Source organism: Channa argus, chromosome 5 (assembly GCF_033026475.1).
Source record: "Channa argus isolate prfri chromosome 5, Channa argus male v1.0, whole genome shotgun sequence".
Classification (NCBI taxonomy): domain Eukaryota; kingdom Metazoa; phylum Chordata; class Actinopteri; order Anabantiformes; family Channidae; genus Channa; species Channa argus.
In genome coordinates, this window is record NC_090201.1 from 11,279,615 (window position 1) to 11,305,401 (window position 25,787).

The 25,787-nt window shown below is 39.7% G+C and overlaps 1 protein-coding gene across 11 annotated transcripts in view; it reads left to right on the forward strand.

Moving 5' to 3' along the window:
* kif21b (kinesin family member 21B) overlaps nucleotides 1-25,787 on the forward strand; it is a 61,536-nt gene that overhangs the window by 13,760 nt on the left and 21,989 nt on the right. For 7 of the 11 annotated variants that reach the window (XM_067504499.1, XM_067504504.1, XM_067504503.1 and 4 more), the window contains exons 2-24: nucleotides 9,213-9,435; nucleotides 11,375-11,557; nucleotides 12,527-12,676; nucleotides 13,836-13,970; nucleotides 14,215-14,397; nucleotides 14,653-14,768; nucleotides 15,242-15,437; nucleotides 16,546-16,735; nucleotides 16,888-16,951; nucleotides 17,410-17,640; nucleotides 18,451-18,565; nucleotides 18,646-18,781; nucleotides 19,045-19,233; nucleotides 19,326-19,525; nucleotides 19,628-19,735; nucleotides 20,334-20,650; nucleotides 21,045-21,228; nucleotides 21,508-21,711; nucleotides 22,094-22,195; nucleotides 22,589-22,754; nucleotides 23,772-23,832; nucleotides 24,022-24,070; nucleotides 24,735-24,979. In XM_067504499.1, coding sequence (XP_067360600.1) covers nucleotides 9,213-9,435; nucleotides 11,375-11,557; nucleotides 12,527-12,676; nucleotides 13,836-13,970; nucleotides 14,215-14,397; nucleotides 14,653-14,768; nucleotides 15,242-15,437; nucleotides 16,546-16,735; nucleotides 16,888-16,951; nucleotides 17,410-17,640; nucleotides 18,451-18,565; nucleotides 18,646-18,781; nucleotides 19,045-19,233; nucleotides 19,326-19,525; nucleotides 19,628-19,735; nucleotides 20,334-20,650; nucleotides 21,045-21,228; nucleotides 21,508-21,711; nucleotides 22,094-22,195; nucleotides 22,589-22,754; nucleotides 23,772-23,832; nucleotides 24,022-24,070; nucleotides 24,735-24,979 — 3,747 coding nt within the window. The remainder of the gene's footprint in view (nucleotides 1-9,212; nucleotides 9,436-11,374; nucleotides 11,558-12,526; nucleotides 12,677-13,835; nucleotides 13,971-14,214; nucleotides 14,398-14,652; nucleotides 14,769-15,241; nucleotides 15,438-16,545; nucleotides 16,736-16,887; nucleotides 16,952-17,409; nucleotides 17,641-18,450; nucleotides 18,566-18,645; nucleotides 18,782-19,044; nucleotides 19,234-19,325; nucleotides 19,526-19,627; nucleotides 19,736-20,333; nucleotides 20,651-21,044; nucleotides 21,229-21,507; nucleotides 21,712-22,093; nucleotides 22,196-22,588; nucleotides 22,755-23,771; nucleotides 23,833-24,021; nucleotides 24,071-24,734; nucleotides 24,980-25,787) is intronic. The other 4 variants (XM_067504500.1, XM_067504509.1, XM_067504501.1 and 1 more) reach the window with 3 other exon arrangements.

A 25,787-nucleotide genomic window follows, 5' to 3' on the forward strand; every position in this document is an offset into this window, starting at 1 on the left:
TTCAGTTCTGTGTGTTGAGGAGCCTGATGGCTTGTGGGAAAAAACTGTTGCATAGTCTGGATGTGGTGGCCCGAATGCTTCGGAACCTCTTTCCTGATGGCAGGAGTGTGAAGAGTGTGTGTGATGGGTGTGTGGGGTCGTCCACAATGCTGTTGGCTTTGCGGATGCAGCGTGTGGTGTAAATGTGCATGATAGAGGGCAGAGAGACTCCGATGATCTTCTCAGCTGTCCTCACTATCCTCTGTAGGGTCTTGCGATCCGCGACGGTGCAGTTCCCAAACCAGGCAGTGATGCAGCTGCTCAGGATGCTCTCAATGGTCCCTCTGTAGAACATGGTCAGGATGGGGGGAGGGAGATGGGCTTTCCTCAGCCTTCTCAGGAAGTAGAGACGCTGCTGGGCCTTCTTGGTGATGGAGCTGGTGTTGACTGACCAGGTGAGGTTGTCCGCCAGATGAACACCAAGGAATTTGGTGCTCTTGACTATCTCCACTGAGGATCCATCGATGATCAATGGAGAATGGTCACCCTGTGCTCTCCTGAAGTCCACAACCATCTCTTTAGTTTTGTCAACGTTCAGAGACAGGTTGTTTGCTCCACACCAGGCTGTTAATCGTTGCACCTCCTCTCTGTAGGCTGACTCGTCGTTCTTGCTGATTAGACCCACCACGGTCGTGTCATCAGCAAACTTGACTATGTGGTTTGAGCTGTGCATTGCTACACAGTCGTGCGTCAGCAGAGTGAACAGCAGAGGGCTGAGCACACAGCCCTGAGGGGCTCCAGTGCTCAGTGTGGTGGTGCTGGAGATGTTGTTCCCGATCCGGACTGACTGGGGTCTCCCAGTCAGGAAGTCCAGAATCCAGTTGCAGAGGGAGGTGTTCAGGCCCAGTATGCTCAATTTCTCGGTCAGGTGCTGAGGGATGATTGTGTTGAATGCTGAGCTGAAGTCAATGAACAGCATTCGTACGTATGAGTCCTTACTGTCCAGGTGGGTGAGGGCCAGATGGAGGGTCGTGGAGATGGCATCGTCCGTGGAACGATTTGGACGATACGCAAACTGCATGGGGTCCAGGGAGGTTGGGAGTTGGGTCTTAATGTGCCTCATGACGAGCCTCTCGAAGCACTTCATCACGATGGGTGTGAGCGCGACGGGACGGTAGTCATTGAGGCAGGAGACAGTAGACTTCTTAGGCACAGGCACGATGGTCGTTGCCTTGAGGTGCCTCAAGGCAACGACCATCGTGCCTGTGCCTAAGAAGGTCATCAGCATTGATTTTTATCCAGAAACTTTTTTTTTTTTTAATACCACCCTTTACAAAAATTACATAATTTTAACCAGTACAAGGGGATTTTTGCTTGTTGTCCAATTAGAGCCAGGAGTAAAGCTCAGAGAAGGCTGGCCAATATCTGTGGGTTTATTGCTACAAGTGTGACCATCGGCACATTAATATTAGCCTGAGGTCAGTTGATATATGAAAGAAATATGACGAGTGCAGCTGTAATGCTTTTGTTTTTGTTTGTTTTTTTTGTTTTTTTAGGACCGCATGTCTAAACCCTACTAGTAGGGTGTGAGAAAGAATAACAAAACAGAAAAATATGGTGCAAGTAAGTGAAGATGCGGGGCTATCCTTGTTACTCAGTCCAGTCTAGCCTTTCTGATACTCTTGATATCATCGCACTGCCTTTGTAAAACCTGAAAACATGAAATCAACCTATCTTCCACCTCACTGTGCATCCTTGACTATGTAAACACGGTTTCCTGCTTTGTCTTCCATCCTTCACCACTCCTCAGGGTCTTTTGAGCATAATAAGTCACCTGTAGAGCTTTTATTCTCTACCTGTCAACGCAGCCTTTCCTGGTTGGCGGACTGACTGTTGATTTGTCTGTCAACACATATTGGCTCTGCTGAGAGATGTGGGGGATCTGCGTTTGCATTTTAAACAATTGTTAAGGAACAGAGACAATATGTTGGTGTCACACATCCAAATGATGGATGTACAGTAGTTTTTTTCATTGTGAAGGCAATATTTGATCATTGGTCAAAAAGAGAATCAGGCAGCTAGGGGAAAGTCCACATTAGTGATTAATGTTATCGGGTAAAAAAGGAAATAAACAGGTCCCTCCACTTTTTATGCCCTTCATATCTTTGTCTTGAAAGACTGCTTTCATTGGCAACAAACAGACTGGGGTGTGAGGACAAGAGCACAGAAACCAAAGAACGCTAAAAAGATGACACACCACAGGGGATGAAGGAGGAGTGACTATGGAAAAGGCCTTGATCAAATAGCCCATGGTTCAGAAATGTCACGAAAGTAGATGTTATCCTCTGTCTTCTGGCTCAGAGCCAGAGAACAGACAACAAAGCTCTGATACACTCACAGTTTGTTAGAATGCGATTAACTCCGTGTCTTTATGTGTATGTGAATGTGTGCACCCTGGCTTTACTGTAGTCTTTACATTAGGGAAATTAGCTATTTGGCTTTCACCAACCTGTTCTTTGAAGGTTGACTGAACATGAACACACACACAAGCATTACTGGCGCTGTTACTGGCTGCTATCACAGCAGCCTGATTTTATTGGTACTCTGGGCTTGTTGGTAACAGACTTGGCAATTGGTGCAGGATTTTTTCATGATTGTGATTGGATAGCAGATCGACTATTAAATTTTAAGTGAGTACATAATATAGTAGTAGTAGTATAATTGGGCATCACCGGTTATTATCAGTTGTGACTTTTCATTTGCACACATTGAAAAGAACACTTATACTGTTGTAAATACAAACATATGCTGACACACATGCAGTCACTGCGCATTAGAAGGCTCTGAGCAGTTTGTGCAGTTCCCAAGGTAACCGGACCCTCCTAAAGTGTGCCAGCTGAAGGAAAATACTGGAATGTAGCCTGAGACTCTGTTTCTGAGCATTCACTGAGCTGTGTGTGTGTGTGTGTGTGTGTGTGTGTGTGTGTGTGGCAACAATCAAATGTTTTTTACACATGCAGTAAAAGTGTATTAGAATATTACTAAAAGATTTTGAGGATAGAGGTGTAGTATTTTGACACAAAGACACCATTTTAGCGTGATTGTAACTTCCTCATAACATTCCAATTTTTTTTCAAGATATTTCCACTTTATTCTCACTGTATTATTCTGTTATTATTCCTAGAATTATTAGGTAGATATGGGCACCATGTTCTTATCTTTCCAGCCTGTTTACCCATGCTTCTGTATCTGCTACAGTAGTTAGTTTCCTGCATATCTTATGTTTGGGTCAAAAGCTGTTTAAATCCTTCAAATTTTATGGACATAGTAGGGGACCAAGAGGAAGACGATAAACTGAATTGTCAGAATTGCAATTGCCAGAAAAACTAAGAAATAGTCATGTTATATTATTATTATTATTATTATTATTATTATTATTATTATTATTATTATTATTATTATTATTATTATTATTATTATTACTTAGCGGCGGCAATGGCGCAAGTAGAGTGGCCGCCTACTCACCATAGGGTCAGAAGTTCCCGCCCTGCTCAACATGTGGACTGATTATTGATTATTACTGAATGTACCGGATAAAGCCGTAAGGACAAAAAAGATTCTCATAAATATTTTAAACAGACTATGTGCAATATTAAACATAAATGCTTCCATTTGATGAATTGCACCTTAAGCTATTTTTTTATCTGCAGTAACAAACAAAAAAACCACAATAACAACAAAACAGCCTACCAGAGTACAGTCATACTACAAAAGGTAAGGAACCACTCCTCCACTGACCTACTATGACAGCACCTTTCCCAGTGATGAAGGAGTCAAAACACAGCCACATCAAGGCAACATGATGCCAAATTTCGCTATACAAAAACAACAATTTTGCCACTGTCTGACCATGCTTATTCTTTGATACTTACTTATTACTATTAGTAAGTATCTATTATTATGTATGTATTATGTACTATTATTATTACACTATTACTTATTACTAGTACTTATAAATAACAACGGTGTACCTCCACAGTACCTATGGATACATATTTATTGTTACTTCATATCAATAAGCAAACTTTGTGGAATAATGGGTGAACAAGATGAGAATAAGAAAAATACCTACAGTGTAAGTATTTTGTAGATACGTGTTACTAATTAAATATTACATGATAGATTCAAATTTCTAAGGTGTAGCTACAGATAAGAAGAGGGTAAGAGGCTCCACTTTAAATTATAGCCCTCATTTGTTGTACTTACGGCATAGCTACTTTGTACCTGCAGATAAAATGGGTATAAGCGGGTCCACTTTAAACTTATCACACCTATCGCACCTATCATGTTGTTTGGAATAAAACCTAAGTTCAACTAATTTAAATTGGTTTTCCATGATTTGAGGCAATAAAATAAAAGTATTATTGATTTTTTTTTTGTCAAAAATAATAAATCTAAACCCCTTTATTACTTGTAGTTACAACATAAGTACACCAAACGATGGCTGTAATTTAAAGAGCAGCCTCTTACCCTCATATTATTTGTAGTTACACAGAAGTTACATCATAAGTATTTGTACCTATCATGTCATATTTAATAAGTACCCCTTAACAACAAAATACTTACACTGTAGGTGTTTTCTTATTCTCATCTTGTTCCTCCACTATTCCCCAAAGTTAGTTTATTATTATTAAATAACAACAAATTTGTATCCATAAGTACTGTGGAGGTACACTGTTGTTGCTGATAAGTACACAGTAAGTTCACTGTAGTTACCCTGTAAGTCGAGGGCTGTAATCGAAAGCATTGCTGAACTCCGCAGCCATGTTGCAGATGACTTCACTTCACAATGTGGCTCTTGTGTGTGTTCATGGGTTTGTTTGTTTCAGTTTGTATTTTTCTTAGTTGTGTCCTAATTAGCACTATTAGGTTTGATGATTATTGTAATAAATAAATTCCCTCAGAGATTGTGGATAATGAGCCTTCTGACTGTGTGTGTGTGTGTGTGTGTGTGTGTGTGTGTGTGTGTGTGTGTGTGCGTGTGTTTGACAGAACTGGGTTTCATGCTTCTGCCAAAACACTGGGGTAATGAGTGAATATGTCATGTTTCCACCTCACATTCATCTTTGTATAAAGAATGTCTAAAACATGGCACATAGGGGTGTGTGTGTGTGTGTTTGTATGTGCGCGTGTGTGTGCATGTTCTTCTCCATTTAGTCCGCAGGGTATTTAAACCAATTTCCCATTAGTGTGCAAAGATGAAAACAGATATACACCTTAATTTACCGCATCAGGGGTTCCCAATCTGATTCCTTGCATTTCTCGTTGAGCCTTTGTCTTATACAGACATTCAATTGTGGTATTATGTGCTATCCTTAGCTTAGCACCTTTGGTCTGAGTGTCTTTATGTGTAGTGTGTGTGATGTTGCTGCTCTGATCAATGTTATAGATTGGAACTTTTGTTGGTGTAGCTGGCTTAAACATTCGTTTATCTGAGCTGCTGTGCGTGTGTATGCGTGTCTGTGTGTGATTATTTATAGTTTTTCCTTTTCTTCTCCCTGTGGATAACTGACAGACTGTTGTTTTTTTGTTTCTTTTGTTGTCTGTGTGTGTGTCTGTGCTTTACTTGCATGTGTCACGCATGTTTATCTATTCCTGTTTGATGCAGAGCTTGTCAAGACTTTCCAACCATTCAAACATACTGGTTTTCTCTGACTCTTGTGTGATGATGGAGGGAAGGACAGGGAGAACACAATCAGACAGATGCTGCCTAATAGCTGTAGTCAATATATGTTTTCATTATTGATTAATTGTTGTAATATTTTGCTGAATTACTTGTCAATTTGTTAATATATATGACTTTAGAAAAAAAACATTCAGATGACTTTTTTAAGAGCAGAATTGCTGGGAAGCTGTATCATATAATATTTGGCAATTGTCTAAATAAATTACTGTCAAATTTGAACTTGTTGAATCATTTGTTGTTGATTAGCTAATCAGTCATAGAAATATTTCTTTAAATAAGTTTAAATATAGGACAAAAGCATGGTACAGGCAGTGCTCAGTCCTTATAGCAATCATCAAAGGCATGATTTATAATTTCGATTGCTGGCTTAATGTTTAGCATGTTCACTACTATCTTAGGTTAGAATTTTATCATTTTAAAAACCCGCTGAAAGAAAAGTACAGATGAGAGACTAACTTAAAACAAAAAAGTGAAACTCTGACCTGATGATGATGATGTGAAAAGAAAAGTAGTCTTTTTTTGTTCTTTCTTTTAGGATCACACATACTGTCTTTTTGCACAAAAATGGAGTGATTAGTTAATCAAGGAATGATGGTGGAAAATAACAAACATATCTGCAGCATTCTGCTCACTTCCAATCTCAGACCTGCTAAATGTATTATATGTATGAAAGTTGGGTGAAATGGTTGAGAAATAAACTTAAACCATGCTATTTGAATTTATCAATTTGCAGTGACAGGCCGTTTGCACTTTGTCGAAGATTGGAGGGCATCAATGTGGCTGCCCAGTAAGTCAGTCTGTGGTAAACCTGAAATGGGGAATGTGGAAGCAGAAAATAACTGACTCTACTATTAGCAAGAAGCATTCAAGTATTGCTTGGGCATTGTGCTTTTTCATACTGCGGCTAATGATGAAAAGGTAATTATATTATTGGGCAAAGGAACTGACTGTAGCAAAATGTGGTTCTGAATGGTTGTGATCACTCCAAGAGTGTATATTTGATCCATTGCCATACCTTAGTGCAGTCTATGTACTTAATATACTGTATGCATTTTTCTGACCCCTAATATAAATATATATATATATATATATATATATATATATATTTTTTTTTTTTTTTAACACTGTTGCTGTGCGCACCCACGTTTACACATAGATCATTGTACAGAGCCAACCCACTCCTCCTCTGCCACAACCACTTTGTGTCAGGGATTGGCTTTCCAGCATTTGTAAGGCATCTGTGGTTGAGATAAATTAACCTCAGTGTCAGGGTCACCTCCAGAATTAAAAGGGTCTTATCTGGCGGCAAGCTGCTTTCTGTGTCCCACCGTCTGTCATAAGGTGGTCTGGATTTCTGCACTGCTGCTGAATTGCAGTATTCTAATGTCTTTAATTACTTCATGGAAGACCCTGTCAGGGTCTTAAAGAAAAAAATGCTGTTGTCAGCTCTGTGTGTGTTCCTTTAGGACCATAACGACGTGTGGTGAAGGGATTACTGCGGGTGTTTGTGGTGGGTGTGGTCCTTAATGCACACTTGAGAGGAACCGTGTTTGAACTGGAGATAGTAGACCAGATTGTTTTTGAACTGTGTGTACAGTATTTGTCCTTTAAGTCACTGTTTATATCTTTGTTGTGAGGCCACACTATCCCTGCACCAGCTGTATGTGGTTGTTAGGGATTTATTGCTCTGTGTGGCTTTGTACATGTGCGTGTGTGTTTCTTTGTTGCTGCATCCCATAGGGAAATTCTAATGTGGTCTCCGTATGCGGTGGAGTTGATTTGCATCCCATGAAGATTGAACCAGAGGTTTTAGCATGTGGAGAGGTGGACCCAGTGCAGTAATACTGCTGGCTCATGGCTTTTTTCTAAAGCAATAATGTTATTACCTCCCCATAGTGTCCACATTGTACCTCTGAAAGCCCAAGATTAATACTGGGCCATGTGGCAGATCTTTGGTTTTATGTACACTGCATTATGCAAGAGTGTTAGACAGTTGTCTTTACAATGCTTTCTTATAATTAACTTGCACTGCGGCAAAAGCTTGGAAAAGTGTAGCTTCTTTAACAGACGCAGTGCATCCCCATTGATCAACCATCTTGTCTGCAAGGGAAACAAGTTGAAATCAGCCTAAATTAAATACTTGGCAATCATTCTGTCAGCGAGTTAAGAGAAGTTGCCAAACAGTGGCTGCGCTCCTTTGGACCCATTAACTCAGGGATTACATTTGCAACTCAGATGTCAGGTGAAAGCAATTAACTGCAGTGATCTACCTGTCAGGATGCAAAACCCATCAGTACTCTTTAGCTGCAGGATTAACAGCCACTGTAATAATTACTCATGACCCAAAGTTTCCCTTATTATCACCAGTGGCCCAAAAATCACAAGCTCAGAGCTGTCCACTTTTTGCCATGTCACTAATTTTCCACATGCTCTCTGACTTTCCAAAATCAATGACCCCTTTAAGTGGGCTGTTATTGCTGCATTATTTTGTTTCATCCTTTTAAAACTCTGAGAATGGGTTTGCTTAAAAATGTTCAGAAACTGCGATACATGCTAATTACTGTAACATTTCTATGTAGTAAGTACTGTAGCTTTCTCAACCATGACTCCCTTACCCCTACACTTACCCCTACACTTACCCCTACACTTACCCCTACACTTACCCCTCCTTTCTACAATCAAATCAAACACTCCTCCTTAAGGTTGAAGTTCGCACCGTAGTCTTTCACTACATACAGTATGTGAAAAAGTTGTAAGTAAGTTTGGGGCTCCAGATTGAGTTCGACTATGTCTTCTGTGAATATGGAAATACAAAGAAGAGAGTTTGAGACTCCTGCGGCCTGCTTCTAATCTCTGCCTGAGTCTAGCAGCTTGAAGCAACCCTATCTGCTACTAGCATAAGCAGGATATGACCAGTTTAGAAAAAATAGTAAAGTGTCAAGAATTCAAAAATTAAAAAGACATCTTTGGTTCTAATGTATACATTTTGTCCATCGTAAGCTGAAGGTCATGACTCTTAGAAGTTGCATTTACAGACTCAGGTCTTGTATGAACAATGAAGACCAGGGTTTTAGAGGAAACCACACCTGTGTGTGTGTGTGTGTGTGTGTGTGTGTGTGTGTGTGTGTGTGTGTGTGTGTTTTCACACAACTAAATATACAGTAACACTTTCAAAGACCAGGGATACAAAGTGCTTTACAGTAACATCTGATGTGTGTTTGCATAAGTAAAATAAAAAACAGCAAACATGAGCAAAAGATAAATGAATGAAAAATTTTATGTTCTCAGTATCTCTTGTTTATGCTTGTGAAATTATCATGAGGTCAACGGGAACATATCATGTTTTGTTTTGTCCACATGCATAAACATTTCAGGCATCATCACGGTCATTGCGCTGTCTCCTGAGTTGTATAATTTTATAAGATAGTATTTGAATAAATTTTATCGATTCACTAAGTATATCTGTGCTTTTGTTATCTCCTCCCAGGATTCGTCCTCAGATGTCCAAGGAGAAGATAGAGGGCTGCCATGTGTGCACACTGGTTACACCTGGAGAACCACAAGTCCTCTTGGGAAAGGACAAGGCCTTCACATATGACTTTGTATTTGACATTGACTCAGAGCAGGACTACATCTACCAGACCTGTGTGTACAAGCTCATCGAGGGCTGCTTTGAGGGCTACAACGCCACTGTATTCGCTTATGGTCAGGTATGATTGCAAGGCTTAGGTTTTAACATTTAACATTTTTATCATTTTATTATCGGTTAATGGGAATATTTGCATTGTAGATTTTGGGGTTACCATACCATTTTGAATCTGATGGTAGTAACACACCTCAAAAAAGTTGGAACAGGGCAATGTTTACGATTGTGTAGCATCTTCTCATCCTTTAACAACTTTCTGTAAATTATTGGGAAATGAGGAGACCAGTTGCTAGAGTTTAGGAGAGGAATGTTGTCCCATTCTTGTCTGATGAAGAAGCTTTTCAACAGTCATGGGCCTTTATTGTCAGATTATTTGTTTTATGATGCGCCAAATGTTTTCTATTGGTGAAAGGTCTGGACTGCAGGCAGGCCAGTTCTGCTCTGACTCTGCTCCTGCAAAGCCATGCTGTTGTGATGGATGCAGCATGTGGTTAAGCATTGTCTTGCTGAAATATGCAAGGTCTTCCGTGAAAGAGACGTTGTCTGGATGAGAGCATATGTTGCTTTAAAAGCTCCATGTTCTTTTCAGCACTGATGTTGCCTTTTCAGATTTGTAAGCTCCCTACGCCCTAGACAGTAATGCACCCCTATACCATCAGAGATGCAGGCTTTTGAACTGTCTGATAACAAGCTGGATGGTAAATCTCTTCTTTAGTCCACAGGACACGGCTTCCATGGTTTCCAAAAAGGCTTTTGAATTTTGATTCTACTGACCACAGAACAGTTTTCCATTTTGCCATTTTAAACAACTGGCTTAGAGAACACAAATTTTGTTCACATATGGCTTCTTCTTTGCATGATATAGCTTTAACTTACATTTGTGGATTGCACAGTGAACTGTGTTCACAGACAGTGATTTCTGGAAGTGTTCCTGAGCCCATGCAGTGATGTCCAGAGAATCATGCCTGTTTTTAGAGGGAATGCTGCCTGAGGAGCAGAAGATCAGCTGCATCCAGTTTTGACCTTTGACCTTGTCCCTTGTGCACAAAGATTCCTCCTGATTCTTAATCTTTTGATGATATTACACACTGTAGATGTTAGGAACGTCAAAGTCTTCACAATTTTACATTGAGGAACATTTTTCTGAAATTGTTCAACAGTTTTTAGGCTCGATTTGTTGCAGATTGGTGAACCTCTGCCGATCTTTACATTTGAGAGGCTCTGGCTCTCCGAAGGCTCTTTTTATACCCAGTCATGTTAACTACCTGTTGGCAATTAACTTAATTAGTTGTCAAATTTTCCTTCACTTGTTTTCCAGCCTTTTGTTGCCCCTTTTCCAACATTTTTGAGGTGTGTTACTACCATCAAATTCAAAATGAGCTAATATTGTCTATGAAATGGTAAAATGTCTCAGTATCGACATCTGATATGTTGTATATGTTCTATTGTGAATAAAATATGGGTTGATGAGATTTGCAAATCATTGCATTGCAATCATGTGTCCCAACTTTTTTGGAATGGGGCTTGTATATATTGTTTAAGTGCTCAAGATTATAATCCATCTACCCTATGTGCATAATAACAAAGGGAAAGGGAAAAAAGGAAAAACAATAACCAATACTTGATTGTATGCTATGCTCTCTTGAAAAAAAAAATACTGAAATAAAAAATACTGAAGTAGTTTAATAAAATGATGTGTTGAAATTATGGTTTTTATATTTTATTGTAAAATTAATTTCTGAAAATTCCCCGTAGGAAGGTGTGATGATGTTTTAGAGGCCTGCCATATCCTTAGTTATCAAAAAAAGATATTAACTTTTAATGCCATTTTGTCACAGTGCACATATTATTTATTAACCATTTAATCAAAAAAGAAAATGATGAAAACCCTGGGCAGAAATGTGTCTCTTACTGCCATTACATGCTTAAAAAAAACAGATTACATGGAGGATGCACAGGAGAACAACTTTGTTTTCATTGCTGTTGATAAAATGTATTTTTAGACTGGTTCAGGGAAGACATACACCATGGGGACAGGCTTTGATGTGACTCTGAGCCAGCAGGAGCAGGGCATCATCCCACGGGCTGTTCACCACCTTTTTGCGGGTATCCAGAGCAGGAGGATGCGCGCTCAGAATGCTGGCACCCAGCCACCTGAGTTTAAAGTCAGCGCCCAGTTTTTAGAGGTAGGCAACAGAAACATATAGAATTTACAGCACCTGTACAACTAAACTGCAACACGTACTTACATGATCTCATATTTAAATTATGAAGTATTGATGCTCTTGCTTGCAACTGTGTGTTTGTGTGTGCTGGGATGGATATCGGGCCATATTAACTCTAACCAGATGGGGTAAAACCAAGGGAAGAGGGCTCAGACCTCTCTTTCACAAACAGGTAGTGACAACCTGGTGACAGATTGGCAGGAACGTCTGCTGGTGCTTTGTTGGACCTGATTAATGTTTTCCATTACCTTAGACATTATTCCTCATTACTGTGTGGTACAAGATGGATAAGAGCGAGAGAGGAAGGGAGGAAGGGAGGAAGGGAGGGAGGGAGGAGGAGATGTTTGTGTTGGAGCTATTAGATAATATGACAAGTAAGGATTTCCTCCAGAGTTTTTCTCATGCACATGTTTGAGTTGTCTTCAGGGACAGACAATAATATTTTTGTGATATAATTATTTTAATAGTTACTCTTTAATAACAATTCTAATTCAAAAAAGAACATTTTATTATTTTATTATATTATGTCTGGTATTTCTTACTTATGTCTTAATTTCTTTTTCTCTCTGTTCTGGTGATTGTTATTATAAGTCTCTGGTCAAAATGTTATCTCTGTTGATGGTTAACAGATGGTGTGGGTGCGTGTGTGTGTGTGTGTGTGTGTGTGTTTGCAGCTGAGCTTTCAGCTGACCTCTGTGGCTCTTTGTGGCTCTCAATCCTTTTTGGGAGGTCATTCATTGACCTGTCAGACTGCAGAGCTGCTTTAAACAATGACCCAGTGTCGTGAAGGAAGTGGAAAACACAAGTGGAACACGGGAGACAGCTTAAAAGTTTTCACGAAAATAGTTTATAGTAGTTAATAGTTATAGTGCATGAAACACAATATTGGGTAATTGTATACTGATGCATACATGCTTTTCTTTATTGTAGTTATACAATGAAGAGATACTGGACTTGTTTGATGAAGCCAGAGATCCAGAGAGTCGTAACAGGAAGTCCAACATTAAGATTCATGAAGATGCCAGTGGCAGCATCTACACCACTGGAGTCACATCCAGACTGGTTCACTCAGAAGAAGAGGTGGGTGCATTTGTGTCTGTATGTTTTGTTGATGCTCATCTTTTGCTTTGTCTTTCCACATACCCATACAACTTGTCACTGCAGATGGATGCCACCCACCACCCAGGTTCTGTCAGAGGCTTTTTCCATTAGAGTTTTTCCTGTCCACTGTTGCTCTAGTGCTTGCTCAAGGGGGATTTTGGGGGTTTTCTCTATAAATCTATATAGTTCTAGATATATTATTTCATTGTGAATTGATGCTAAATAAAAATTAAACTACATTGTAAATGGTTAATGCCCATAGAAGAAAGATCATGCGAGCTGCCAGAGAACTCTGGCAAGAATCATCTGGTTGTCAGTTATCAAAACCAACAAATGGATCAAGCATAACAAGAGAGTCTTGTCTCTTCACGAACCTGTATGTGAAGTTCTGTTTTTTTTTTTTTTTTTTTTTTTTTTTTTTTTGAAAAGCTGAATTTTACATAGCAACAATGAGGGGTGAGTAATGGTTGTCTAGAAGGGGAAGCTTATAGGCAGTGACAGTTTAAAAAAGGAGGATGTGATGGGGTCAAGAGGGCAGTGACAAGAATGTTAGTAGAGGTAGTTGTTAATTTAGGGATAAAGTTACTGTAGGTAAATGTAGGTAAGGCTATTATTCTGTTTCTACTTGAATAGGTGGTAAACACAGAAAAAAAGGTGTGTGAAAGTTGTTTTGAAATTAAGCAGAAAGGGATGAGAAGAGAGGAAAAAGCCATGTCAGGTCATCTGTGCGTTACATTCCCAGAAAATTCAGACAGCTGAGAGACAAGTGGAGACAGATGGGCACTCCTGGGAGAGAGGAGCGAGAATGTCAAAACAGCGTGAGAGAGAAGATAGAAGGGATGGTGAGACAGAGTGCGTAGGAGAGCATTCATTGGTAAAGAGGTCAAAAATAAGAGAAAGAGCCTGAGTTGGCAACTATTTGAGTGTACAAGGATGTGGAGAAGCTCAAATTAAGAAGAAAGTTTTACAAATTAGTAGTTTCCCTCCTTCAAGTTAATTGACACAGATGTTAAGTTGAAATTAAAAATGATCACAGGCTGCGATGCATAAAAAAAGTAACTTCTTTATCATATATTTCTTCAGTGTAGAGTAAAAAGCCTTAAACGAACATTGTCCATGTTGTGTGTTTGTGCTCCAGCTGTTACAGTGTCTGAAGCTTGGCGCTCTGTCCCGCACCACAGCCAGTACCCAGATGAACGCCCAGAGCTCCCGCTCTCACGCCATCTTCACCATCTATCTTTGTCAGATGAGAGTCTGCCAACAGCTTCAAATGGTGAGATGAGGTTTGGGGGCGGAGGGCTGATGTGGGATTATTAAAATCGGAAAAACTGTCAGTATATACAAAGAAGTACATACAAGAATAAAATGTCAGAGATGATAACGCTAGCAAAAATATTAAACATTAAAATTACTAATTTAGTAAAGACATCATCAAAGCATTGAAGGTGACAATTACTGTTTCCAAACCTCTTAACGCACCTACCTACATATTTGTTTTCTTTGTCTGCCTCTGCTAGCAGAATGGAGAGGGTGGAAATGGGGAGGTGAATGGTGTGGAGTCCACCCCGATCACGCAGCCAGAGTACGAGACGTTGATGGCTAAGTTTCACTTCGTGGACCTGGCTGGCTCTGAAAGGCTCAAACGCACAGGAGCTACAGGAGAGAGAGCCCGTGAGGGAATCTCTATTAACTGTGGACTGGTGAGACAGAGAAATACACTCTCTGTGTGTGTGTGTGTGTGTGTGTGAGTGTGAGTGTGTGTGTGTGTATGTCTATATGTGGGTATGTGGTTGTAAACATTTTAACAAGGGGAATGACAAAGCATGCAGCAGTTATTCCACTGTGTGCTTATACTTCAGTATGTTTACTTAATACATCTGTCTTGTGTTTTTTTTTTATAAAATTGATAATTGACACTGATTTGTGTTCATCATCTTAATGTGTGTGTGTTGTAGCTGGCCCTGGGAAATGTAATTAGTGCTTTAGGAGATCATACCAAAAAGGGAGGACACGTCCCCTACAGAGACTCTAAACTCACTCGTCTGCTGCAAGATTCACTTGGAGGAAACAGGTAAACACAAACTCTGCTACACAAATACACATACATATACATAAAGAACATTTTTATAATATGTGTTAAGAGACTTTATTCCACAAAGGAACAGTCAGAAAGTTTCTTATATTATTAAGGCACTTGTTTTCTGTAAAGCTGTAAGAAATAGTTGATCAATCAATAAATTAACATTTTTTCAAACTTAATTGACTGTTATGTTGATGAGCAAAATGCCAAAAATGTGACGTTCCAGCATGTGATGACTTTTTTTCTTGCCTGTATGATACAAAGCTGAAATAATTCGGTTCTTGACTGTATGGATAAAACAAATGTGAATAACTCGCTTTAGGCTGTAGATTATACTGGACATTTTACATTGTTGAATGTGATGCGTCTGAGAATTAAATGTGCTTTGGTTAACATCATGAAAACAATTATCTGTATACTGCTATACTAGAACCCTACAACATCCATCTTTCCTTTCTCTCCAGTCGCACAGTGATGATTGCCTGTATCAGCCCATCAGATCGGGACTTCATGGAGACCCTGAACACACTGAAGTATGCTAACCGTGCCCGAAACATCAAGAACAAGGTGGTGGTGAACCAAGACAAAACCAGCCAGCAGATCAGTGCCCTGCGGGCTGAGATAGCTCGGCTTCAGATGGAGCTGATGGAGTACAAGGCGGTGAGAAATGGAGGGGTGGGTGGGAGTCAGAACATAGGAAGCATGGTGGGAGACAGGTGTTGAAAAAGATTTGAAAAAATAAAAACAAAACAGAGAAAAGATTACAAAGGACAAATAAAGGGAAGGTTGGTGAAGAAGACACAAACTGAAGAAGAGAGTCAACACATGGCTTTCAGTGTTACTGATGCAATGTGGACGCAAGAGAGGGATGAATGGGCTGACGAGATGGATGAAAATGAAAATAACGGCGCAGCAAAAGAAATAAAGAAAACATTCAATTAAGTAAGGGGAAAGGGTTTGAAAGGAAAGGCAGAGGTCATGCCTGCAGCAGCAGGTTATTAATACTGTATATGAAATTAAAGCTCATTACTAGAACAGACATCCATTTATGACTTTACTACAGACCGAACCGAGTATGAAGATTCATTGGGAAAGCATCAGGATTTGAAAGTAAATCATTCTGAGCTTGTCAAATAAATTGATTATTCAGATGGACGTACATTAGTAGCTTTAGTAGTATATACACATTGCCCTGTGCTTTACTCATATGGACTGAGGTCACAGTAAAGTATGATACAAGAAATACTTAGGAAAGTACAAAGAATGTCTGCCAGGAGTGTTCAGTTTTTGATTAGCTTTGATCTTCAGCATTATAAGTACCGAGCATCTGTTTAGCTGAATCGTCCCACTATTGTGAGACTTAGAGGTTTACCACAGTTACTAGGGGGAAGCGAATGGGTGTCTGACCTTGATGGAGTAATAAGAGATGTCATGTGACTGGAGTCTGCAAGTAATAGAGGGATGGATTGGTAGAGGTAATGATGTTTACGAGCTGTGAGTGGATTGTATAGAGACTCTCTGTTTGGTTACACAACAGGATTTTTTCCATGTTGATCATTGAGAATACAATAGTAACAATAGACACAGACTGGGTACCTCATTTTTAACAACAGCCTTTGTATTGAGTAGACTGCTACATCAAGTTTATGTAAATTGTTTTTTTTTTTCTCTCTTAACACAAAAATTATGATTATTGTTATTTTTTTACTACATGTGCGTGTTGTTCTGTGTCTGGGTTATCATGTTGCGTGCCTGCTTGTCTGTGCAGGGGAAGCGTGTGGCATGTGAGGAGGGTTCTGAAGGATACAGTGACCTGTATCAGGAGAACGCCATGCTGCAGAGAGAAAATGACACACTGCGCCTCAGGGTAAAAGCCATGCAGGAGACCATTGACCACCTGAACACCCGTGTAACACATCTGCTGGCCAATGAAGTCAGCTCTCTACTGACCAAGTCAAGTATGTGATGAAGATGCGCACTTACACCACATGAACTCAGTTTCTCTTATGTTTATAAATCTTTCTTTAATGCTACAGTATGTAGTGATTTTCAATTGTTTTAAGAAGAAACTTAAAGAAACAAAACAATGAAAAATACTTTTCACCACTAGGTGAGAACAACGAGGAGATTGGGACTCTAATCCAGAACTACATCCGAGAGGTTGAAGAAATGAGGTAGAAGCTCCAAACCTGAGTCGATCATTTCAGCATATAGATACTGTTTTTTACTTTTTTGCTGATGGTTTGTAGAGAAGCATATAGAGATAGAGCTATATCTCTGAAGTATGCTAATGTTAGCTAAAATATGTTACTGGATATACCTGTCCCAGAAAGGCTGTAATGTTACTTTAGCAGTGAAGTCTGTTAAATTCAAATTGATTGCTATGAATTTATATTTGTATTTGTCAAAACAACAACATTGTATTATTTCTTAATTTAATGTCACAATCCCACTTCAATGAATGTGGATTTACAAATCTTATAGCTTAGCATTTAATATCTAGAGAAATGTCAGTCTAAATGTTGTTGCTTGTGTCGTTAGGCTTTTTTAGCTTCACATATTCAAACCGAAAGAAAACATTTGAATATTTTTTAAAATCGCATTTCTTCTTATTTTCCTCGTTCCTCCTCAGAACAAAGCTCCTTGAGAGCGAGGCCATGAATGAGTCGCTGCGACGCCAGGTGGCCCGGCTCTCCTCTCGTTCCCCATTCCCCTCTGCCACTCTGAGCCCTGCTCCTGGCCACCCTCCTGGATCCTCTCCTGCTTCCATCTCCATGGAGGCCGAAATGACTGACGTGTTACGCCGAGCCAAGCTGGACATTGAGAGGCTAAAGAAGAAGGAGCGGAGACAAAGGAGGATGAGGTACATGCATAATGTTACCATGATATTATATGCATACAACATATTTTAATAATATAAGTCAAATCAGGACAAGTCACGTGAAATCCACTGTATTCCAGGATACTCTTGTATGTCTCCACACATCCTAATTTATCACTAAATTCATTTTCTTTATGTTGTTGCTCCCTTTAAGCCTTTTGTCAGTTTTAGCATCTGTGCATATTGTAAAAGCCCATGAATGTGACGAGTATATGCACATGTGCTCTCTTTTCGCTTAAGAGCCACATCACGAGTCGATTAGGGCTTTGGGACAGCGGGCTTCTCAATAGAATTGGGATGCGGCCAGTACTGAGTAGTAATGCTGGCATAGACACAAAAAGGTCTAATTCAGTCGGCTAGTGGGTCATGAGAGAGAAGAGTACACAGCCTAATGAGCTAATTGAGGTTTAATGGGTTAGAGATGGTGGTAGATGGGGATTTAGAGATGGTACTGGTGATATGCAGAGAAACTGGGAGAATAAAGTTGGTCATAAAAGTTTAAAAGCTAAAGGGGGCTAGATCAGGTGAAGACTTTGCTAATGACTTCAGAGGGCAGATTTTACATTGAGCACTTAAATCAATTGATTACTTAGACCGATCACCGATAGAAATACTCCCCAGGACTGTACTGTGGGTTGTTAGGAGGGCAGAGTCAAAACACACTACTCTAGGTGAACTGGATACTGCACCCATACATTCTGCTATTCTGACTTACTGGTTTTAAGGTTTTTTAGTATTTTCCAAAAGCAACCAATTTAGAAACTAAACTAACATGCTTTTTGGCTCCTGCAGTCCAGAGCTAGAGAAAGGCCTGAAGAAAAGAGTGAAGCTGCACACTCACGAAAATGGAGAGAATGGACAGAATGGACAAAATGGAGAGATCGATTCAGACGACAATTGCACTGAGGTAAGGTACATGTACTGTACATCATCAAATATCCTTAGCAACTGAACGTTTAGGTCTAATGTCAGTGTTTCTCTGTGTAGGACATCATGTCTCCGTTGCAGGAGGAGAGTGGTTGTGAGGAGGATGAGGGGGAGGATGAGGAGGAAGGCAGGGAGGAGGATGAGTTTGACAGCGATGAGAGCCTGGTGGATTCAGACTCAGACTCAGATGAGAAAGGTGTGTTTATTTCACCTGCTACAACTAAATGACACGTTCTATAGGTCTTGTTTTCTGTTTGTTCTATCTCTTTCTCTACACTTAAGTTTAGCAGATGATTAGGTATTTAAGTACGCAAAGTAATCTGGATTTGATATGTGTAGATTTAAAGAGTTTTACAAGGAAACACAACTCTGTTTAGGTTTTATCAGACTTTGGAGTGTGCGAACAATTTTTGACAAATTAACCGTCGTTATGGGGTTTCTTTATCCTTCAACCTGCAGCCAACTTCCAAGCAGACCTAGCTGACCTGACCTGTGAGATTGAGATCAAACAGAAGCTGATAGATGAGCTGGAGAACAGCCAGCGGAGGCTGCTGATGCTGAAGCTGCAATACGAGGAGAAGCTAATCCTGCTTCAAAACAAGATCAGAGACACACAGCTGGAGAGAGACCGCGTGCTGCAGAACCTCAGTGAGTTAACTCACTTCACTCAGGGAGTAAAACGTATAAAAGGTAAAGTAGGTAATTAAACAGGCAAGTAACATTTCTGTGTGGCTGAACAGTGTCCATGGAGAACTACACGGAGGAGAAGGCCAATCGGATCAAGCAGGAGTACGAGAAACGCCTTAAGGAGATGAACCGCGACCTGCTAAAGCTGCAGACGGCACAGAAGGAGCATGCACGTCTCCTCAAAAACCAGGGGAGGTATGAACGTGAGCTGAAGAAACTCCAGGCCGAGGTCAACGAGATGAAGAAAGCAAAGGTAAGAGAAGCAGAGAGGAGAGTTGGAGTGTGGATGGAACAGAGTTTTTGAACAGAAGTAGCGCTGAAATTTGGGAAGCCTGACAATAGCTGCTGTTTCCAGGTGGTGCTGATGAAGCAAATGAAGGAGGAGCAGCAGAGGAGGAGGATGGTGGAGGCTAAGAGGAACCGTGAGATCACCCAGTTAAAGAAGGAGCAGCGACGACAGGAGGTAAGACTACATCTGTGTGTCAACAGTAATGCTGTTTTTTTTAATTTTTTTATTTTTTTTTTACTGCTCACAGCTTGACATCAAATGAGACAGAAGCAACTTGAAAATCATAAGCCAGCCTTATGAGTTATGTTATCATGTCCTGAATTCATTTGTCACCTCTTTATTAAAACAATTTTTCATGTTGCTTAGTCGACACCATATGAGATCTCTGTTTGCCAGCTAGACGCATTGGAACTTAATTTATATCTACATAAAGCATACAGATTTGTGGTATCACTTTTATGATGTGGAATATTTGTTTACATTTTTGTCTATATTGTTTTCCCTAGGGTAGAGGGCTTATTTAGTGAGCATGAAGACATTTACACTATTATACTTTGGGCTTCATTCATAATCCTGTTATTTGGTGTGTAACCTCAAACCTTGAAATCCTTTCATAATTAACACCTTGTAAGCCTGGTGTAAAAAAAGCAGCCATCTTCAGCTCAGTCTAATTAATGTTTAAATGACAAAGAAAAGGAGATTACGTAGAATTGGTAATAAATATAAAACATATTAAATAACCATGTGTTTATGTCATCCTCGTGCCCCTTAGTACCAGATTCGAGCACTTGAGTCTCAGAAGCGGCAGCAGGAGTTGGTGCTGCGCAGGAAGACCCAAGAGGTAACGGCCCTGCGGCGCCTAGCCAAGCCCATGTCCGACCGCGTGGCTGGGCGCGTGGCTCGTTGGAACCAGAATCCTCCAGTTACAGACTCTGGAGCTGAGTTATCAGCTAGCACTACAGCAAGCAGCTCTGAGCCTGAGACTGGAAGGACTGTGAGTGGGCTGGTGAGACAATGGAACAACAAAAACAATCAGTTTGGTTACCTGGCAGAGAGCGAGGGAAGCATGGATGGAACGAGGGTCATTGGGTAAGATGGTTGCGAAGCATATGTGAACACTGTTTAATAAAACTGTCACACATTGTATTTAGTTGGCCAACCTAGAAGCTATGAGCTTTTCTTGTGGACCTTTAAAGTTATTCAATTACATTGTCACAAATTACTTGGTGAATCATTATTAAGTTAGTGATCATTAAAATTTTTTTCCTAATTTGGTAAATTAGTATCTTTGTCTACTGTATGTGTGCACTACAAATGGATTATGAAAGTGTCAGTTACTTTTTTGCCAGTAGGATTTCTCGTTTGCTGCATTTTGTCTGGGATTTTGATTAGTGAATCTGTGTTTTAGTGCGCAGATGTCAAATCGATCTACTCTTCTCCCTTTCATTTCCATATATAATCTAATCTTTTTCTCTACTTCCAGCAGCAGAAAGAAGTTGCAGTGTAAGCCAGCAGGCCTGGGTAGCATTGCGGTGGCAGGCCGAGCCAGCAGCATCTCCAAGTCAGCTCGTCAGAAGTGGCAAGCCCTTGAACGTCGCATAATGGACATTGTGATGCAGAGGATGACCATCGCTAACGTAGAAGCTGATATGGATCGTCTTATCAAGGTAGGAATGGTAGTAATACTGGATTTTGTTTGTGTATATATTGGTCAAAATCCAATCTACACTAAATGTTGAGCAGCAGTAGCAATAATGATTTGCAGGAAACTATAGTACATGTTGTTACAGTGGTGGTCAGACACAGCAGCCTTTCTTGCCTGACTTTCAGAAGTGGACAGCTGAAACTGAAGTGAGGATTTTCCTTTGTCCTGTTTGTCCTCATTGACACACAATGGTAAAATTACTTTTTTTGTTCTGTGTGCAATTATGTTTTTACTGATTCAGAAACGGGAGGAGTTGACAGTCCAACAGGAAGCACTATCACATAAGAGAGAGGTACTAATGGCAGAGGGAGAGGGACCTGAGGCTGAGGACCGCCTTCTTCAGGAAATAAATGAGGAGATTGAGGTGCTGAATGCAAATATAGACTACATCAATGACAGCCTTTCTGACTGCCAGGCCACCATTGTTCAGATAGAGGAGACCAAGGTACCAACACACAACACACAAACACACGTTTGCCTTTCTATAGCTGTTGGACGCTTTTTGACATTCTGTAGCCCCCTACTTTAACACTAACCATCATAAATTATTTGCCTGTTGCTTATCCTGAGTTCTGACTCAAACCTTAAGCCTAAGATTAAGTTTTAACCTTTAAAAAGACTTTTGGAATAATGGATAGTAGTCAACATGTCAATACCCGGTTATGGTATTGAACTTAACTTTTAACCTTTAAAAAATATATACTATTATATACATGTGTATATACGTATATACATAAGTAGATACACACAGCTTTGTGTACTTGATGTCAGGCTGTGTAAACTGACACAAGGCCTATCTTAATACCTGGATCTTTGTTTTTCTGAAGGATGAGCTAGACTCAGTGGACACCTCCGTGGTGATTAGCTCCTGCTCTCTGGCTGAGGCACGCCATCTGCTGGACCACTTCTTGAAAGCCTCCATAGACAAGGTGAGTTAACAAAATAATGAACCTTCTGATCAGTTATAACATTTGATTGTATTTTGGTGTATTTATTCTTTGTTTACATTGATTAAACGGTTTTATTTATTAATTTATTTTACTGTCATCATATCGTTCTACTTGCAATAAAGTAATGTTATTTATCTGTCCAAAACTCACTCTTACAACTGGAAGAAGTGCAGATGCAGTAAATAATGGTTATAGTGCCATCTAGGGGTGTCTCTTTGTCCTGTAAGTCAGGCACATATGAATGAAAAGATCAGAAAATGTCCTTATGACATTATGTGTCTTGTTTATATGGTGTTTTAAGTATTCAGTTGTGTGTTAAAGTAACTCCTCCGTATTTATCATTTTTGATCTTTCGTCATTGTGCATCTTTAGAGCTTGCAGGTGGCTCAGAAGGAGGCTCAGGTCCGGCTGCTGGAGGGCCAGCTGAGACAGACAGATGTGATTGGCTCGTCCCACAATCATATCATTCTTGATGCCCTGCGAGAAAAGGCAGAGTACATCCCTGAACTCCAGGCTCTCATCCACAACGTACAGCAGGGTAAATTTTTATGTTTCTGCGCTTAAGACCTAATATTTTACCTCTTTCTTTTGATATGCCCCTTTTTCTCTCAGAGTTAGGGTTAGGAAATTCTGCTTATTATTCACTGTACTTTTTTTATTATTGTTGTAAAGGGCAGTACAGTAAGGTGGTGGAGTTGTTGGCACTTCCACCTCACAGATAGAAGGTCCCCTGTCCGAAAACTGGCCATTTGCGGCCTTTCTGTGAGGAATTAACTTCTTCTCCCAGTGTTTACATGGGTTTTCTCCGGGCAGTCAGGTTTCCTCCCCCAGTTCCATGTTAGGTTTATCGGTGACTCAAAATTGCCTGTGTGTGTTAATGTGACTGTGAATGGTTAGTTGTCTGCGTATGTCTATATATGTTGGCCCTGAGATAAACTGGCAACCTGTCTAAGGTGTAACCTGCCTCTTTCCCAGTGACAGCTGGGATAGGCTCCAGCCCTCCCATGACGCTGAACAGGATAAGTTGTTAAGATAATGGATTGATAGATGGATATTAAGTATACGATTAAAATGCCTTTCTTTATCATCTACCTGCATTCTCTTTTTTTCTAGTGTCGTATTTTTGGTGGTATTGTGATGCAGAGGAAAATAAAATTGTTTATAAAATTGACAATAATGAGCTTTAAACAACCTTAGACAATATATTAAAGTTTTAGTGAAAAGGTACCTCCCATGAGGGATTTCATTTTAATATTATTTTTTTGCAGTGCTTCCTCATTACTCAAAAATGTAATATTACTCATTTACCATTTACTACTATTTTACTCAAATGTTATTATTACTATACTTATTACTCCCTGTCAAAGATAAATCGTTGTATTGCCACACACAGTAGTATGTAAATGCTGCTGTTCTGACCAGGGTTTCTATGGAGCTTGCTAATCTCAACATAAAGGACAAATTTAGTTGTTTGTAGTGCATACAAAAATTTAAATTGGCTGAGTCTGTCTGGTGTGTGCCGGGCTCACAAGTTTTGTGTTTTCTTTGCTTTCAGAAAATGGTTACACTAGTACAGATGAGGAGCCCTCTGAGTTCAGCCAAGCTTCTGATAGCAGGTAAGAATGCAGCCTGCTCACCCACACAACATCCTTGATAAACTACACCTACCTTATTTTTTTTAGTTGGATTTATTTTACTTGTCTTTTAGTAGTAATATAATTTGAAAAGTAAAATAATAAAAAATAGTAATTTTTCTTATGTCCCTATACATGTGAACCTGACTCTTCTTTTCTGTCTATTTCTAGTGTGTCTCAAATGAAAGAATCAAACAGCCACGATGATTTCAAAATTAAGGTACAGCTGTCTTGTGTTGCTGAAGTGTTTAGTTTTCTTGCATAGATGTTTTAGACCTAGAGACACAGCTTTAGATTATTGCTTTTGTTCTTAAAACTACGGGTTCATCAAGTGCAGTTTTGCATTATCAAAGTCTGTCAGAGCTTAATAAATCACCATAAACACACTGCGTTGTCAGATGAAATTAATGTTTCGGCAGTCATGTCTGTGTTTGAAGACTTGACCCAATTTTTCCTGTCATCTTATTATACATACCACAGTTTGTCATAGTAGCTGCTGTTCTTGTTTGTAACCATAAGGTGGTAGTAAAAGCACACAACACTTAAAGCTTGTGGAGGGGAACATCTGACACACCAGTCCCTCTTATCCTCTAATTAATGCTGCGTTCCCTGTATTTTGTTATGGGTTTCAGTTCATTTTTTTTTTCTGTGTCCCCACGATTGCATCTCTCACTTTTCTAGCTTATTTGTTATATTGTTTTTATATTCTCTTTTCCCTTTTCCCTGCTGGATGATGTTTTCAGCCTGTATCTTAATTTCCTCTTGTGCCCTAATTAAATTCAGCCTTTATCTTTATTTTATGTCCCAGTTTCTCATATCCCACTGTCCTCCTTCTTACTCATTATATCCTCTGTAACACAAAATGGTGCACATTTTTCACCCAGACGGAGCCTCGTCTGTCAGCTCAGATGAAAGCCGTGTCGGCAGAGTATTTGGGTCCCATCCTGGATCCCTCATCAGGCAGCAAGCAGCAGCACATTACAAAGTCTCTTGCCTCATTGACGGACATCCAGGAGGATGGCCTGAGTCTGGTGACAGGAAGTGTGACCCTCAGCCTGGCCCAACGAGACTCATTCCACAGAGACCGTGCATCCCGCACCATTAGTCTGCCTGTCAGGGGACACACCTTGTAAGTTATGAAGATTTAAGAAGTAGTGACAAATTGAAATGAATACTGAAACGAAAGTTGAAAGTTGGGCCAGAGTCTATTAAGTCTTAGTAAGAAGCAAGAGGCTTGACTTTTCTGTTGTAATTGTTAAATTAGCACAATGCTTTACAAGCAATGATTACTGCACTGTCTTCAGTAGCTTTATGCGATGTACCTCCACAGCCTTGCTACATGAGCTCAACCCCCTTCTTTTACTGACACGATTTCTGTCGCGTTGCTTTTAGCTATATAACACTATTGATAACTATTGATAATTACATAATACAGCAGTTCATGGATTACTTTCAGCAAACCACTTGCTATTTATCCATTGCTTTTAGCTAAATGCCAACTATCCATTGTCTTTGTGGCCTCCAAACAATTTTATTGTTTAACAAATATTTGTTAATGAAAATGTTTGCTAATTACATTTTGTAACTTGTTTAGGCATGCTGCTAATCAGTTATTTTTACTTGTACAGTAGTTTCATATGTTATCACCGACCTTGTTAATGTAATCTTACTTTATATTTTTAAAAATCAAATTTTAATTTCTCTAATTAGTTGTGCTGCTGGCCCTATTTAGTTTAGCTAGTCACATCTAGATAAATAGATAAACATGTAGGAAAATGAATGGGGTCGCTCTCTTTCTACTGCCTGTGTAATGAAAACAGAAGAATAATACATGTAGAGGGTGGAAATACTTAATATATGAATATATAAATAAATGTGACTGGAATAAATAATCAAGCAGGATAGAAACATAAGGATAGTTGCATAATCATAAGTAA